This window comes from Pseudophryne corroboree, chromosome 4 (assembly GCF_028390025.1).
Source record: "Pseudophryne corroboree isolate aPseCor3 chromosome 4, aPseCor3.hap2, whole genome shotgun sequence".
Taxonomy (NCBI): Eukaryota; Metazoa; Chordata; class Amphibia; order Anura; family Myobatrachidae; genus Pseudophryne; species Pseudophryne corroboree.
In genome coordinates this window covers 321,780,796-321,798,496 of record NC_086447.1, presented here as the reverse complement: position 1 = coordinate 321,798,496, position 17,701 = coordinate 321,780,796, and the positions used below count along the sequence as shown (strand labels likewise).

Sequence of the window (17,701 nt, the reverse complement as noted above, 5' to 3'; positions counted from 1 at the left end):
AAGCTGGAATTCGACTGTGCTCCTCCCCAACAGTTTTTCAAATCAAGCTTACCAGCTTTGGAGGATATGCAGGTTACGTTGCAACAGGCCATCCTAAAGTTAGTCCAGTCCCACGTCATTGTTCCAGTACCAATACCACAACGAGGCAAGGGATATTACTCCAACCTGTTTGTAGTACCGAAACCGGATGGTTCGGTAAGGCCCATTTTGAATCTCAAGTCCTTGGACCCTTACCTGAAGGTTTTCAAGTTCAAAATGGATTCCTTGCTAGCAGTAATTGCGGGCCTGGAGGAACAGGAATTCATGGTCTCCCTGTATATCAAGGATGCCTACCTTCATATTCCAATTTGGCCACCTCATCAGGCGTACTTGAGGTTTGCCCTGCTGGACAATCACTACCAGTTCCAGGCCCTGCTCTTTGACCTGTCCACAGCTCCGAGAGTATTCACGAAGGTGATGGTGGAGATGATGTTCCAACTCTGAGTCCAGGGGGTCAATGTGGTCCCTTACCTGGACAATCTTCTGATAAAAACAAGATCCAGGGAGATTTTATTGCTTTATATCGACCGCACTATCCATATTCTGTCACACCATGGGTGGATCCTCAATTTACAGAAGTCCCACCTGGAGCCAACTCAGCGGCTCCTGTTCCTGGGGATGTTGCTGGATACTGTGGTACAAAGAGTGTTCCTACCAGAGGACATGGCGAGAACACTTCAAGAGATGGTCCGACTGGTGCTCCGACCTACTCGAGTGTCTATCCATCTCTGCATACGCTTGCTGGGAAAGATGGTCGCCTCCTACAAGGCGATCCAATATGGGAGGTTCCATGCCAGAACATTTCAGTTGGATCTCCTGAGCAAGTGGTCCGGATCACATCTACAGATGCACCGGCTAATCCGGCTATCACCTCAGGCCAGGATTTCCCTCCTGTGGTGGTTACAGTCCTTCAATCTCCTGGAAGGCTGGAGTTTCGGGATTCAGGATTGGACCCTCCTCACGACGGATACGAGTCTGAGAGGATGGTGAGCTGTCACCCAAGGGGCGCATTTCCAGGGCAGGTGGTCAGCCCACGAAAGCCTCCTTCCGATCAACATTCTGGAACTTCGGGCAATCTACAATGCTCTGCTTCAGGCCTCTCCTCTGCTCAAGGATCACGCGATCCAAGTACAGTCAGACAACGCCACAGCAGTGGCGTATATCAATCGACATGAGGGACAAAAAGCAGAGGCTGCATGCGAGAGGTGTCAGAGATACTCCTCTGGGCGGAAAGAAATGCAAGAGCCATGTCAGCAATCTTCATTCCGGGTGTGGACAACTGGGAAGCAGACTTCCTCAGCCGTCACGATCTTCACCTGGGGGAGTGGGGACTCCACAATCAGTTGTTCCAGCAGGTCATCCACCGGTGGGGCTGCCCACAAATAGACATGATGGCTTCTCGACTCAACAAGAAGCTTCATTGGTATTGCTCACGAACCAGGTACCCTCAGGCGAGGGCAGTGGATGCACTGTCGTCGTCTTGGCCTTACCGGCTGGTCTACCTGTTTCCTCTGATTCCATTGCTCCCAAGGGTGCTCAGGCGGATCAGGAAACAACGTGTTCAGGAAATTCTGATTGCCCCGGATTGGCCTCGGAGGGCATGGTGCGCGGATCTGTTCGTCGAAGACCCTTTGCCTCTACCACTAAGAAGAGATCTTCTTCAACAAGGACCGTTCGTCTATCCCGGACTTACGCCGACTTCGTTTGACGGCATGGAGGTTGAACGGAACATCCTAGCTCACAAGGGCCTTTCCAAAAAGGTTATTGCTACCATGGTTCAGGCCAGGAAACCTGTGACGTCAAAACACTATCATCATATCTGGAGAAGATCTGTCTCTTGGTGCAAGGAATGCACGTATCCACCTGCGCAATTCTACTTGGGACGTTTCTTACGTTTCCTGCAGGCTGGTGTGTATAAGGGCTTGCGTCTGGGTTCCATTAAGGTCCAGATTTCAGCGCCATCCATTTTCTTCCAGCAGAAGAGCTGTTGCCAGAAGTTCAGACCTTCTTGCAAGGGGTACTCCACATACAACCTCCTTTTGTGCCGCCTACGGAGCCCTGGGATTTGAATGTGGTGTTGGATTTTCTACAGTCCTCCTGGTTTGAACCTCTGATGACTGTGGAAGACAAATACCTCATGTGGAAGACGTTGATGTTACTGGCCATGGCTTCTGCTTGACGTGTCTAGAATTGGGGGCTGTATCGTGTAAAAGTCCATACTTGGTCTTTTACAAGGACAGAGCGGAGCTCCGGACTAGACAGCAGTTCCTGCCGAAGTTTGTGTTTGCTTTTCACCTGACTCAACCTACTGTGGTTCGGTCCAGTTACTACCAGTTATTTACTACCAGTTATTTATATAGCGCACACAAATTCCGCAGCGCTTTACAGAGAATATTCGGTCATTCACACCAGTCCCTGCCCCAGTGGAGCTTACAATCTATATTCCCTATCACATGTACATGCACACGCATTCATGCTAGGGTTAATTTTGTTGGGAGCCAATTAACCTACCAGTATATTTTTGGATTGTGGGAGGAAACTGGAGTACCCGGAGGAAACCCACGCAAGTACGGGGAGAATATACAAACTCCGCACAGTTAGGGCCATGGTGGGAATCGAACCCATGACCTCAGTGCAGTGCTGTGAGGCAGTAATGCTAACCATTACACCATCCGTACTGCCCAGTTCTGCTTCTTCTGCTCCTCCAGTGGCTTTGGATGTGGTGTGAGCGTTGAAGATCTATGTCAAGCGAACGTCTCGGATCAGAAAGACGGATTCCTTGTTCGTGCTCTATGATGCGCAGAAGAAGGGTTGTCCTGCTTCGAAGCAGTCTATTGCTCGTTGGCTTAGGCTTACTATCCAACAGGCCTATGTGTCGGCAGCCTTACCTGTTCCTAAGTCTCTGAAAGCCCACTTTTCTGCAGGTTCTCTTTTATGTGTTTACCTGTTAAGCTGTTGCTGTTGTTGTTACCAGCCATTGCCGGTTGTTATATGTTAGTGGTGTGCTGGTAAATAAATCTCACCACTCTTTGTTTTCATGTTCCTTCTCTCATATATGTCCTTTCTCCTTCGGGCACTATTTTACCTATAAGTGCCTGTGGGAGGGGGCATAGAGGGGAGGAGACGGCACACCCAGTGAAGAAATTTAAAGTGCACCGGCTCCTTTTGGACCCCCCAATATTTCTTATGGACTACGAGAAAAGGATTTACCAGTAGGTAATTAAAATCCTATTTTTGGTGTCCTGTGTTCAGATAGTCGCTGCCTCCAGGGGGTGTGTATATTCGCACAGCAGCGATCAGATCTGAATCACCCCCTAGGCCTCAAATGTCGTAAAAAAAACAAACAAAAAAAACACAGTTATAACTATGTTCCATCTATTTTGATCTACTAATAAAAATAAAATTAATATGTAAGCATTTCTTACAACCTTTTCTAAACACAAGAAAGCTGCAGCATTTTTCTTAATGTAGATAGGACAGTTTGACCTACTGTACCTACAAGCTTATCTTTACATTTTAATTCTGCGATTGATGACTGCTATTTGTGCTTCATCTACATAAGTATAAAGATTATGGACTCTTTAAGAACAAGCTATAACACTTTTAGCACTTGCTAAAGGGTTCTGACATCCGTTTTATATTAGCAAACAGTGGTAAGCTTAGTTTACTGCTGTTTGTGACTGTACCTCTTGTGTTAGCAGTACTGACCCCATTGCCTTCCAGGCCTTGCTGTCTTCCCGCCTTCCACAGACGAACATTGCACATTAGTTAACTCATCGGTGGAAGCAGTAGGCTGCTGAGAGCCTGGCAGAGGAGGAGGACGCTACTGAATCTCAACGGATAGTGTATTAATGTTTAATGCTGGCGGAATATTCATCATTGTGATTCCAAAATATATATATGCCACAGATATTTAGTATTGTTAAATGGAGACCTATATGCAGTATGCCACTTGATTTAAACCTAGGATTCAAATTAGTCTGTATAATAGACCTATAACTACTGTTCACAAATGTACATCTCAAAGACTTAGATGCTTATCAAAACTGAAGAGATTTGAGATAAAGGGCTGCAGAATTGTGGCCTTATGTGTGCATTTTGAATTACATGTATCTTTAGATATATGCAGCTCAAAGTACAGTGCCCAATCAAGATGTGATCTGAGTGTACCTTGATAAAAGTAAGAGTAAAGATACTGTATGCTGCAGTTCTAATTATCAACTTGATGAAGATTAATACCTTATATATGATACATAAAAATAAAAAAAGTAGATAATTTGAAAATAAGTATCCTCCCCATAAAACGAGTACCCAACCCCGATTTAACCAGGGCTGGATAATGCTAAATCAGAGTAATACGAGTATGGGATCCTCTGCAAAAGCAGCAGCCAGAAATAGGCTATGTCAGATTGGGCAGCTCACACACTAGCAGGGTGACCCATAGTGTAATGTGAAATCCACCTCAGCCCAGGCAGCACGGTTTAATTCCCTACTGTATTCTACCCATATGTGATCAGTCTCGCCATGGTCCACATGTACAAATTACTCAAATCATAAAATCCGGCCACATCTGTTGAGGAAGTCATTTGGACTCTCCAGAGCAACTTCTTCTATACTTACACTGAAGGGTTGTGCAGCCAGCCTTTATAAATCTGTAATTGCTGCTAGCTAAAAGTGAAAAGCCTGCTCTCAGTGACAGAAAATGTAGATACAATTAAAAAAATGTCAAGTTCTGTTAAGGTTTTGGAACGTTTGCTTAAAACTTTGTAGGTGTTACAGTATCAGTAACTCTATTAGATGAGGCACAGCTATTAGTATCTCGAACAGCTCATGTTTCATGTTCACATATATTAAATTCCTGAAAATACTCAAGCTGGAAAACTGAATTTAGTGATATAGAATCCTCCCTTGGATGATTTCCCTACCCCACTGACAACATCACCCTCCCTTCTGTTCTTAGTGTCTGCTGCCTCTGTCTCATCGTCAATTCCTCCCTCTCAGATTCAGGCAGTGACGTGCGGTGGGGTGAGGCAGAGCCTTTCCTATCATACTTACGTTTGAACCAGAGTTTTGACTGAATAAAGTATATGAAAAATACTAATAATTTGTTTGAAATATCTTCTTTCCATTATTCTAATAATTTTTATAGCCCAAACTCTGGAGTAAAATGTCTATGCCAGGTGAGGCAGTGCCTCACCTGGCTAACTTTTCCACTCATCTCTGATCAAAATTCACCAAATTTCCAGAAGTTTATACTGCTGCACCTGTGTATAATGCCCAGATGTACCCTTTGGCTCATATATTGCATGGAATTCTGGCTCTGGGGTTAGCCAGTGCCTCCTGAGCCATTTAACTCACCGCACGTCCCTGAATTCAGGCCACCTCTCAGTTCTGCCGCTTCCATCTCTGTAATAACTGTAGGATTCTGCCTTTCCTCATTCCTGATGACACTAAAAGGCTTCTTCATGTTATTATTTCCCACCTTGACTACTGTAAAATACTTCTTTCTATCCCCTTTCTATGCTGCCTCTCCCCTCTACACAGTCTGTCCTTAATGCTACCACTTGTCCCATCTTCCTCGCATACTGTATGGCATCGATCTTCCTACTCTGCAGCCTCCTTCGCTAGCTACCCAATCAAGTACAAATTACTCACCATTAATTTTAAGGCCATTTGTCACTCCTCCCCCACCTGCATCTCTAACCTCATCTCTGTTCACACTCCCTCCAGCCCTCTCCCCTCTTATCTCACTTCTGCTCTCATCACCTCCTCTTATGACCACCTCCAAGGTTTTTTCCAGCTGTGTCCTCCTTTAGAATACTCTCGCCAAGTCTTGCTTTCTTCTGTTCTCCTTAGCTTTAACATTCACATCTTTTCAGTATAGCTTACCAGTCCATCTCATAACTCCTCTCTCTTTCCCTCTGACTTGCTCGCTCCCACTACCCACCTTGTATTCCTCTCAGTTCACTGTCCACCTGAGTATCGCCACTATAGAATGAAAGCTCTTGGGCAGGTATTCTTCCCTATAGTTGTTCTGTTGCACTGTCGTTAGCACCAGGGCTCCTTGTCTTGTGTCTCCTCCCCTTCTGTACCTGTGACACACTCGCCGATATGATGGGTACAGCTATCGTACCCCCCCCCCCCGCCTTCCCTGGCAAGTTAATACTGCCTGCTGAGTTATACTCCTTTCAGATTTGCAAAAATTTCTTGAAATATTGCACATGAATAGGCATCAATCTGGGATTTTGCTTAGTCTGAAAGGTTCCTAAAGCAATATCCCAGATCAAGCGTCCTGGCATTTCATCCCAGATTGCGACCTGGGTTGAAGCCGGAATCGACCCAGGATGCTGTACAATGTGAACGGTAAGCCGGCACCCTTTTTCTCTGCATAGGAATTCTCCAAGTGTCGCCTCCTATAGCATCGTCAGTGATGTCACCAACCTCGCAATATGCCGGGTGGGGCCGCAAATCTGAAAGGGGTCTCAGTCCAGGATGCACCCGGGAAGCACCTGTGTACAAATTTCCTCGGGTGCGGCCCGGCTCTGCCAGTCTGAAAGGGGTATAACTGTAGCGAGTTGCCTTGCCCTCCACCATTAGTTGCCATTCCTTGCAATGTTTGTATTTATGATTTGTATTACTGTGTTGTACTTGTTGTTTTGTTACTCCTGTATGGTGCAACATGCACCTTGTAGTACCTAACAAATAATAATTATTCTTGATTATATAAATTGTATTGTTATTTCCACATTGTGCTTTTCAGATAGATTCTCTCCATTTGCTTCCAGTGGCAGCAGAAGACTAAATATATTATATACCAGAAACCTCTCCTTGATGGATGGAGAAAATAGTAAGTGACTTGTTTTTACAGGTGTGGTTTGGCTGACCGGCGGTCAGCACACCGACGCCGGGATCCCGGCAGCGGAATCCCGGCAGGGGGGGGCAATGAGTGCAGTAAGCCACAGGTTCTGTTCCCACTCTATGGGTGTCATGGACACCCACGAGTGGGAATAGTCCCTGTTGGTCGGCATGCCGACCGTCAGGATAGTGAGAGGGCGGGATGTTGGGGGAGCTCATGTGACCGTCGGTCTACTGACTGCCGGTCACATGAATACATCCCGTTTTTACAAGTCCAGTAATAAAATTGATTCTAATACAGGTTAAGTATCCCATATCCAAATATTCCGAAATACAGAATTTTTTGAGTGAGATAGTGAAACCTTTGTTTTCTGATGGCTCAATGTACACAAACTTTGTTTAATTCACAAAGTTATTAAAAGTATTGTATTAAATGACCTTCAGGCTGTGTGAATTAGGTGTATATGAAACATAAATGAATTGTGTGAATGTACACACACTTTGTTTAATGCACAAAGTTATAAAAAATATTGGCTAAAATGACCTTCAGGCTGTGTGTATAAGGTGTATATGTAACATAAACGCATTCTGTGCTTATATTTAGGTCCCATCACCATGATATCTCATTATGGTATGCAATTATTCCAAAATACGGCAAAATCCGATATCCAAAATACCTCTGGTCCCAAGCATTTTGGATGTGATACTCAACCTGTATTATTTTACCGTCTGACCTACAAACAAAATTGTGTAATCTGTTATCAACACGTAGAGATTCTGTATGGTGTGTTATTATAGTTGTCACTTAGGCGGCCTTCGGGGAGCCCATATTTGTTCTTTCAACCAAATGCACCCACTGTAAAAATCTGACCTACAGTAGCTGAATTATAAGGAAATCAAAACTTATGTGGTTGACAAATTGATAATGTGATTGGAAATGGAGGAAATTGTAAGCACTTTTGAAGCATGTGTTTGTTCACTCAATTCTGATCATTTTTAAAAACAGATATATGTACCATATTTAAATTTGTTTTTTGTTTATAAAACAAATTGATCTAAAAGTAGATAGATGTTTGCGCCATCTCTCAGCAACTAGCCAGTGTGATTTACAGAGCAACTACATGAATTCTTTTTTACAATCTGTGAACAGAAATAAACTCTGGCTGAGTGCCAAGTATTGAGTCACTTTTTCGTGGTTCATTGGGTATTTAAATAAACTAACTGAATACCGCCATAAGTATTTACACTATGTAGGGCAGGGATGGGGAACCTTCGGCTGTTGCTGAACTACACATCCCAGCATGCCCTGCAACAGTTTTAGCATGGCCAAATAGCAAAACTGTAGCAAGGCATGCTGGTATGTGTAGTCCAACAACAGCTGGAGGGCCGAAGGTTCCCCATCCCTGATCTAGGGAGACCAGGGCACCTTGAGAAAACCCACGTGAGGTCTAGGAAAATTATACCAACTTAAGGCTGATATCAGGCTATGTCCAAATAGAATTAAAGGTCTCGATGCTGCCTGACAGCAATGCTTAATACGGTGCAACCATGCTATCACAGTATAGTAATTGGTGAAGTTTGCTGAGTAATTATACATCAATAGGCTTACATTGCTATCCCTTTAAACCGGGACACTTACGAATTACACAGGTTAGATAGAGTTGCTGTTGCACAATGATAACGTCATGTGCAGACTCATGATAACAGAGTATCTCCTCCTGAGTTGGACTCTGTTATTGTGCAAGGACTGAGACACCCATTTTGAGCATACGTAGACAATGAAATACCGATTGGTGCGTCTTTAGATGCACCATCAAAACTTGCATCAGTCCTATGGCAAGTGCCGTCTCTCTGTCCAGTTATGGCCTTATATTGTGGGTATGTTGCTGAAAGTGGTTGTACGCAACCACTTTCAGCAACACACCCACAAAACTATCATAACATATCCATAAGATGAGCCGTCTTTGGGGGTAATTCTTAGTTGATCGCAGCAGGAACTTTGTTAGCAGTTGGGCAAAAGCATGTGCACTGCAGGGGAGGCAGATATAACATGTGCAGAAAGAGTTAGATTTGGGTGGGTTATTTTATTTCTGTGCAGGGTAAATACTGGCTGCTTTATTTTTACACTGCAATTTAGATTGCAGATTGAACTCACCACACCTAAATCTAACTCTCTCTGCACATGTTATATCTGCCTCCCCTGCAGTGCACATGGTTTTGCCCAACTGCTACCAAAATTCCTGCTGCGATCAACTTGGAATTACCCCCAAAGTTCCTGCTGCGATCAACTCAGAATTACCCCCATTGTGCGCCTGAATGGCCAACTCCCAATTTTATGCAGTACATCCATACACTTTTTATTCTGTAAAGGGATATTCATAGGAGAATGTGGGGAGGGAGGTTCCAGTTGCCCGAAAGCCTCCCACAGAACAGGGTATTTGGATGGCGGAATGGAGCTCACACCCAGAAAATAAAACATTCAGCTTAGGTCTGCTTGCCCTACTGTCACACCTAATGCTAAAACAAACCAAATGACTGATTAGTTTCCTTCCTAAGGGATATTCAACCTTTATATATATATCAAGAAAAAAAAGACAGTGTGGAAGACAGCACTTCGGAACAGGTTATTTAATACTGCAAATCAGCTTTTACACACAAATAAATACAAATAGGCCGGCATATAATAAACATTAAAATAAAATTCATGAATGTCTCATTTATAAGAATCTGTCTCAAAAGAGGATTGCCATCCAGCCCTCAATTAATACATTCATGCAATGGTTATATTGCCAACAATTCCACTGTGCTATAGAATGGCTCTACCCACTAGTACAGTTTGTTAGTATGAAAAGCATTGGCAGCAGTAATTATACTAATATTGAGATAGCAACAGTTATTAGTGAAGAAAGTGATTGGCCATCTTGTTAAAAAATCGAACAGTTCCTTTGTACGAGGCAGAACTGTGTTAGTACAGAAGCTCTGTATATGGAAATAAAAACAGTAGTAGCAACTGCTCTTATTGCTTATTTCTCTAACGTCCTAAGTGGATGCTGGGGACTCCGTAAGGACCATGGGGAATAGCGGCTCCGCAGGAGACTGGGCACATCTAAAGAAAGCTTTAGGACTATCTGGTGTGCACTGGCTCCTCCCCCTATGACCCTCCTCCAAGCCTCAGTTAGATCTCTGTGCCCGAACGAGAAGGGTGCACACTAGGGGCTCTCCTGAGCTTCTTAGTGAAAGTTTTAGATTAGGTTTTTTATTTTCAGTGAGACCTGCTGGCAACAGGCTGCCTGCATCGAGGGACTAAGGGGAGAAGAAGCGAACTCACCTGCGTGCAGAGTGGATTGGGCTTCTTAGGCTACTGGACATTAGCTCCAGAGGGACGATCACAGGCCCAGCTTGGATGGGTCCCAGAGCCGCGCCGCCGGCCCCCTTACAGAGCCAGAAGGCAGAAGAGGTCCGGAAAATCGGCGGCAGAAGACGTCCTGTCTTCAACAAGGTAGCGCACAGCACTGCAGCTGTGCGCCATTGCTCTCAGCACACTTCACACTTCGGTCACTGAGGGTGCAGGGCGCTGGGGGGGGGGCGCCCTGAGACGCAATAAAAACACCTTGGATGGCAAAAAAAAAAATGCATCACATATAGCTCCTGGGCTATATGGATGCATTTAACCCCTGCCAGAATCCATAAAAAAGCAGGAGAAAAGTCCGCGAAAAAGGGGCGGAGCCTATCTCCTCAGCACACTGGCGCCATTTTCCCTCACAGCTCCGTTGGAGGGAAGCTCCCTGTCTCTCCCCTGCAGTCACTACACTACAGAAAGGGTTAAAAAAAGAGAGGGGGGCACTAATTGGGCGCAATATTAACTATACAGCAGCTATAAGGGGAAAAACACTTATATAAGGTTATCCCTGTATATATATAGCGCTCTGGTGTGTGCTGGCAAACTCTCCCTCTGTCTCCCCAAAGGGCTAGTGGGGTCCTGTCCTCTATCAGAGCATTCCCTGTGTGTGTGCTGTATGTCGGTACTTTTGTGTCGACATGTATGAGGAGAAAAATGATGTGGAGGCGGAGCATATTGCCTGTAATAGTGATGTCACCCCCTAGGGGGTCGACACCTGAGTGGATGAACTGTTGGAAGGAATTACGTGACAGTGTCAGCTCTGTATAAAAGACAGTGGTTGACATGAGACACCCGGCTACTCAGCTTGTGCCTGTCCAGACGTCTCATAGGCCGTCAGGGGCTCTAAAGCGCCCGTTACCTCAGATGGCAGATATAGACGCCGACACGGATACTGACTCCAGTGTCGACGGTGAAGAGACGAATGTGACTTCCAGTAGGGCCACACGTTACATGATTGAGGAAATGAAAAATGTTTTACACATTTCTGATAATACGAGTACCACCAAAAAAAGGGGTATTATGTTCGGTGAGGAAAAACTACCTGTAGTTTTCCTGAATCTGAGAAATTAAATGAGGTGTGTGATGATGCGTGGGTTTCCCCCGATAACAACGGATAATTTCTAAAATGTTATTGGCATTATATCCTTTCCCGCCAGAGGTTAGGGTGCGTTGGGAAACACCCCCTAGGGGGGATAAAGCGCTCACACGCTTGTAATCGCCTGAGATGGCCGCCCTTAAGGATCCTGCTGATAGAAAGCAGGAGGGTATCCTAAAAGGTATTTACACACATACTGGTGTTATACTGCGACCAGCAATCGCCTCAGCCTGGATGTGCAGTGCTGGGTTGGCGTGGTCGGATTCCCTGACTGAAAATATTGATACCCTAGATAGGGACAGTATATTTTTGCCTATAGAGCATTTAAAAGATGCATTTTTATATATGCGTGATGCACAGCGGAATATTTGCCGACTGGCATCAAGTCTAAGCGCGTTGTCCATTTCTACCAGTAGAGGGTTATGGACACGTCAGTGGTCAGGTGATGCGTATTCCAAACGGCATTTGGAAGTATTGCTTTATTAAGGGAGGAGTTATTTGGGGTCGGTCTTTCAGACCTGGTGGCCACGGCAACAGCTGGGAATTCCACGTTTGTACCCCAGGTCGCCTCTCAACATGAGAAGACGCCGTATTATCAGGCGCAGTCTTTTCGTGGACAAGCGGGCAAAAGGTTCCTCATTTCTGCCCCGTGACAGAGGGAGAGGAAAAAGGCTGCAGAAATCAGCCAGTTCCCAGGAACAGAAACCCTCTCCCGCCTCTGCCAAGCCCTCAGTATACGCTGGGGCTTTACAAGCAGAATCAGGCACGGTGGGGGGGCCGTCTCAATGAATTTCAGCGCGCAGTGGGCTCACTCGCAAGTAGACCCCTGGATCCTTCAGGTGATATCTCAGGGGTACAAATTAGAATTCGAGACGTCTCCCCCTCGCCGTTTCCTAAAGTCGGCTTTACCGATGTCTCCTTCTGACAGGGAGACAGTTTTGGAAGCCATTCACAAGCTGTATTCCCAGCAGGTGATAATCAAGATACCCCTCCTGCAACAGGGAACGGGGTATTATTCCACACTGTTGTGGTACCGAAGCCGGACGGCTCGGTGAGACCGATTCTAAATCTAAAATCTTTGAACACTTACGTACAGAGGTTCAAATTCAAGATTGAGTCACTCAGAGCAGTGATTGCGAACCTGGAAGAAGGGGACTACATGATGTCTCGGGACATCAAGGATGCTTACCTTCATGTCAAAATTTACCCTTCTCACCAAGGGTACCTCAGGTTTATGGTACAGAACTGTCACTATCAGTTCAGACGCTGCCGTATGGATGGTACACGGCACCCCGGGTCTTTACCAAGGTAATGGCCGAAATTATGATATTCCTTCGAAGGAAGTGAATTTTAGTTATCCCTTCCTTGGACAATTCCCTGATAAGGGTAAGATCCAGGGAACAGTTGGAGGTCGGTGTAGCACTATCTCAGGTAGTGTTGCGGCAGCACGATTGGATTCTCAATATTCCAAAATCGCACCTGGTTCCGACGACGTGTCTTCTGTTCCTAGGGATGATCCTGGACACAGTCCAGAAAAAGGTGTTTCTCCCGGAGGAGAAAGCCAGGGAGTTATCCGAGCTAGTCAGGAACCTCCTAAAACCGAGCCAAGTCTCAGTGCATCAATGCACAAGGGTTCTGGGTAAAATGGTGGCTTCCTACGAAGCAATCCCATTCGGCAGATTCCACGCAAGAACTTTCCAGTGGGACCTGCTGGACAAATGGTCCGGATCGCATCTTCAGATGCATCAGCGGATAACCCTGTCACCAAGGACAAGGGTGTCCCTCCTGTGGTGGTTGCAGAGTGCTCATCTTCTAGAGGGCCGCAGATTAGGCATTCAGGACTGGGTCCTGGTGACCACGGATGCCAGCCTGCGAGGCTGGGGAGCAGTCACACAGGGAAGGAATATCCAGGGCTTATGGTCAAGCCTGGAGACATCACTTCACATAAATATCCTGAAGCTAAGGGACATTTACAATGCTCTAAGCTTAGCAAGACCTCTGCTTCAAGGTCAGCCGGTGTTGATCCAGTCGGACAACATCACGGCAGTCACCCACATAAACAGACAGGGTGGCACAAGAAGCAGGAGGGCAATGGCAGAAGCTGCAAGGATTCTTCGCTGGGCGGAAAATCATGTGATAGCACTGTCAGCAGTATTCATTCCGGGAGTGGACAACTGGGAAGCAGACTTCCTCAGCACGACCTCCACCCGGGAGAGTGGGGACTTCACACAGAAGTCTTCCACATGATTAAAAACTCGACAGGTATTGCGCCAGGTCCAGGGACCCTCAGGCAATAAGCTGTAGACGCTCTGGTAACACCGTGGGTGTACCAGTCAGGGTATGTGTTCCCTCCTCTGCCTCTCATACCCAAGGTACTGAGATTGATAAGATGGAGAGGAGTAAGCACTATATTCGTGGTTCCGGATTGGCCAAGAAGGACTTGGTAACCGGAACTTCAAGAGATGCTCACGGAGGATCCGTGGCCTCTACCTCTAAGAAGGGACCTGCTCCAGCAAGGACCCTGTCTGTTCCAAGACTTACCGCGGCTGCGTTTGACGGCATGGCGGTTGAACGCCGGATCCTGAAGGAAAAAAGGCATTCCGGATGAAGTCATCCCTATCCTGATCAAAGCCAGGAAGGATGTAACCGCAAAAACATTATCACCGCAATTGGCGAAAATGTGGTGCGAGGCCAGTAAGGCCCGACGGAGGAAATTCAACTGGGTCGATTCCTACATTTCCTGCAAACAGGAGTGTCTATGGGCCTGAAATTGGGGTCCATTAAGGTTCAAATTTCGGCCCTGTCAATTTTCTTCCAAAAAGAACTAGCTTCAGTCCCTGAAGTTCAGACGTTTGTAAAGGGGGTACTGCATATACAGCCTCCTTTTGTGCCTCCAGTGGCACTTTGGGATCTCAATGTAGTTTTGGGTTCCAAAAGTCACATTGGTTTGAACCACTTAAATCTGTGGAGTTAAAATATCTCACATGGAAAGTGGTCATGCTGTTGGCCCTGGCCTGGGCCAGGCGCGTGTCAGAATTGGCGGCTTTATCCTGAAAAAGCCCTTATCTGATTTTCCATTCGGACAGGGCGGAATTGAGGACTCGTCCTCAGTTTCTCCCCAAGGTGGTTTCAGCGTCTCACCTGAACCAACATATTGGTGGTGCCTGCGGCTACTAGGGACTTGGAGGCCTCCAAGTTGCTAGACGTTGTCAGTGCCCTGAAAATATATGTTTCCAGGACGGCTGGAGTCAGGAAATCTGACTCGCTGTTTATCCTGTATGCACCCAACAAGCTGGGTGCTCCTGCTTCTAAGCAGACTATTGCTCGTTGGATTTGTAGTACAATTCAGCTTGCACATTCTGTGGCAGGCCTGCCACAGCCAAAAATCTGTAAATGCCCACTCCACAAGGAAGGTGGGCTCATCTTGGGCGGCTGCCCGAGGGGTCTCGGCTTTACAACTTTGCCGAGCAGCTACTTGGTCAGGAGCAAATACGTTTGTAAAATTCTACAAAATTGATATCCTGGCTGAGGAGGACCTGGAGTTCTCTCATTTGGTGCTGCAGAGTCATCCGCACTCTCCCGCCCGTTTGGGAGCTTTGGTATAATCCCCATGGTCCTTACGGAGTCCCCAGCATCCACTTAGGACGTTAGAGAAAATAAGAATTTACTTACCGATAATTCTATTTCTCATAGTCCGTAGTGGATGCTGGGCGCCCATCCCAAGTGCGGATTGTCTGCAATACTTGTACGTAGTTATTGTTACAAAAATCGGGTTATTATTGTTGTGAGCCATCTTTCAGAGGCTCCTCTGTTATCATGCTGTTAACTGGGTTCAGATCACAGGTTATACGGTGTGATTGGTGTGGCTGGTATGAGTCTTACCCGGGATTCAAAATCCTTCCTTATTGTGTACGCTCGTCCGGGCACAGTATCCTAACTGAGGCTTGGAGGAGGGTCATAGGGGGATGAGCCAGTGCACACCAGATAGTCCTAAAGCTTTCTTTAGATGTGCCCAGTCTCCTGCGGAGCCGCTATTCCCCATGGTCCTTACGGAGTCCCCAGCATCCACTACGGACTATGAGAAATAGAATTATCGGTAAGTAAATTCTTATTTTTGCAAGCATAGAGTATAGGTCTGTTCATAACAGCTTCCCAGCACAGAGACCCAATCATCCCATCTATAGTGAAAGTAATATTAACTTGTATTGCTTATAAGCCCGGCCAGCAGATTTTTATAGATATACTGTAATAATCCAGATACGGATCCCACCACCTCCTGTCTCCAACACGGGTGAAACTCCCGACTGCTGATGCTTACCGAGGATGCAGTCCTTTCTAGATTTTCCTTTTAGAGAGATGTAATACTTTTTCTGTGTACGGGTGATCCGGCCAGAGTGCACAATCTCTATTATCGTGACACGTTTCCAAGCCTCCTTTCAATATCAGTGGCTTCCTCACAACTGACTTGGCTATCCTCTTTTGAGACAGATTCTTACAAATGAGACATTCATGAATTTTACTATTGTAATGTAATATTTATTATATGCTGGCTGGTGTATTTGTATTTATTTGAGTGTACATATTTGATTTGCATTATTAAATAACCTGTTCCAAAGCGCTGTCTTCCATACTGTTTCATTTTGTCGTACCTAATTGTTTGCGGTCATCACTGGCCCTATATGTGAAATATTACATGCAGTGCACTGTATGAAGTGATAAGTATCCCCCATTCATGTGCTGTCCACACCTGCTCTAAAATCCAAGCATTTGGAATCCCCCCTCTAGAAACCTGTGTTTGCCCCTGGTATTGGCTGTAAATATCTATACAATAAATATAGCATTCATATAGATAGTTACTGTACCTCATATTGGGCCTGGTTCCGTGTGGAAGTAAAGCAAAAAAGAGCAAGTAACTGCACCATGTTGCACTGCAGGTGGGGCAGATGTAACATGTGCAGGGAGAGTTAGCTATGAGAGGGGCATATTTAAACTGAAATCTAAATTGCAGTATAAAAATAATGCTGTCCAGCATTTGTAGGCTACATGTAAAATCAGCCAGTATTTACACAGCATGCATAAAATAATAAATGTATTTGCACCCCTTGCATTGCAACTTGTTTTGTCCATGTGCAAAGTTACTTGCTTGTTTTTGCTTTACTCCCACCTCAGAATAAGGCCCATTATATCTTTCTTAATTATATATCCTCTTTCCAAACATGTCTTTTCGTGTCGCGTTCTCCTTCCCTTTATTCTATGACCACCTACAGTAAGTGATGCAGTTGGGCTTCATCTAAAATTAAGTTCTGTAATTGCACATAGGGGGTAATTCCAAGTTGATCGCAGCAGGAAATTTTTTAGCAGTTGGGCAAAACCATGTGCACTGCAGGGGGGGGCAGATATAACATTTGCAGAGATAATTAGATTTGGGTGGGTTATTTATTTTGTTTCTGTGCAGGGTAAATACTGGCTGCTTTATTTTTACACTGCAATTTAGATTGCAGATTGAACTCACCACACCCAAATCTAACTCTCTCTGCAAATGTTATATCTGCCCCCCCTGCAGTGCACATGGTTTTGCCCAACTGCTAAAAAATTTCCTGCTGCGATCAACTTGGAATTACCCCCATAGTCAGCCACTTATTGATACTACTTTTCCTTTCATAGAAGTGGATATGAAAATCAATTACAATCATGACGGATCATTTGACATAAAGGTAACTACAGCATATTTTATGATCATGTCTTGGAATACTGTAATGAGCCTTTTCAATAAAAAAAAAGAACTTACATTATGTTTATCTTAAACACAATCATTTGTGGTCTTGATTGTCATGGAATCAGGAATGATCTGCTTAAAAGGCCTCTTGGTGTGTTTTGTTTCTCATGACATTCCCTATGGCAGGGGTTCCCAAACTGTGTGCCTAGGCACCCTGGGGTGCCTTGAGGCTCTTGCAGGGGTGACTCAGGTTGGTGGTTCAAGACCAAATCAAATTATTTATGGTCATAATTATGGGCAAAACCCATAATTTTGGGGCTGCCAATCATAAATGATATGGACAATCAAAAGCACATTTGTACACCACCACATAACTACCCCTAAGGATGACAGGTAGGCACAGTTTACTTAATTTAATATTTTCTCTAACGTCCTAGAGGATGCTGGGACTCCGTAAGGACCATGGGGATAGACGGGCTCCGCAGGAGACATGGGCACTTTAAGAAAGACTTTGACTCTGGGTGTGCACTGGCTCCTCCCTCTATGCCCCTCCTCCAGACCTCAGTTTGATACTGTGCCCAGTGGAGACTGGGTG

At 45.4% G+C, this 17,701-nt stretch overlaps 1 protein-coding gene across 1 annotated transcript in view; it reads left to right on the top strand.

Annotated features, from left to right (window-relative positions):
- The window catches only part of MCCC1 (methylcrotonyl-CoA carboxylase subunit 1), a 159,013-nt gene that overhangs the window by 106,430 nt on the left and 34,882 nt on the right, over positions 1-17,701 (top strand). The window contains exons 14-15 of the mRNA XM_063916340.1: positions 6,800-6,886; positions 17,055-17,104. Of these exons, the coding sequence (XP_063772410.1) occupies positions 6,800-6,886; positions 17,055-17,104 (137 nt within the window). The remainder of the gene's footprint in view (positions 1-6,799; positions 6,887-17,054; positions 17,105-17,701) is intronic.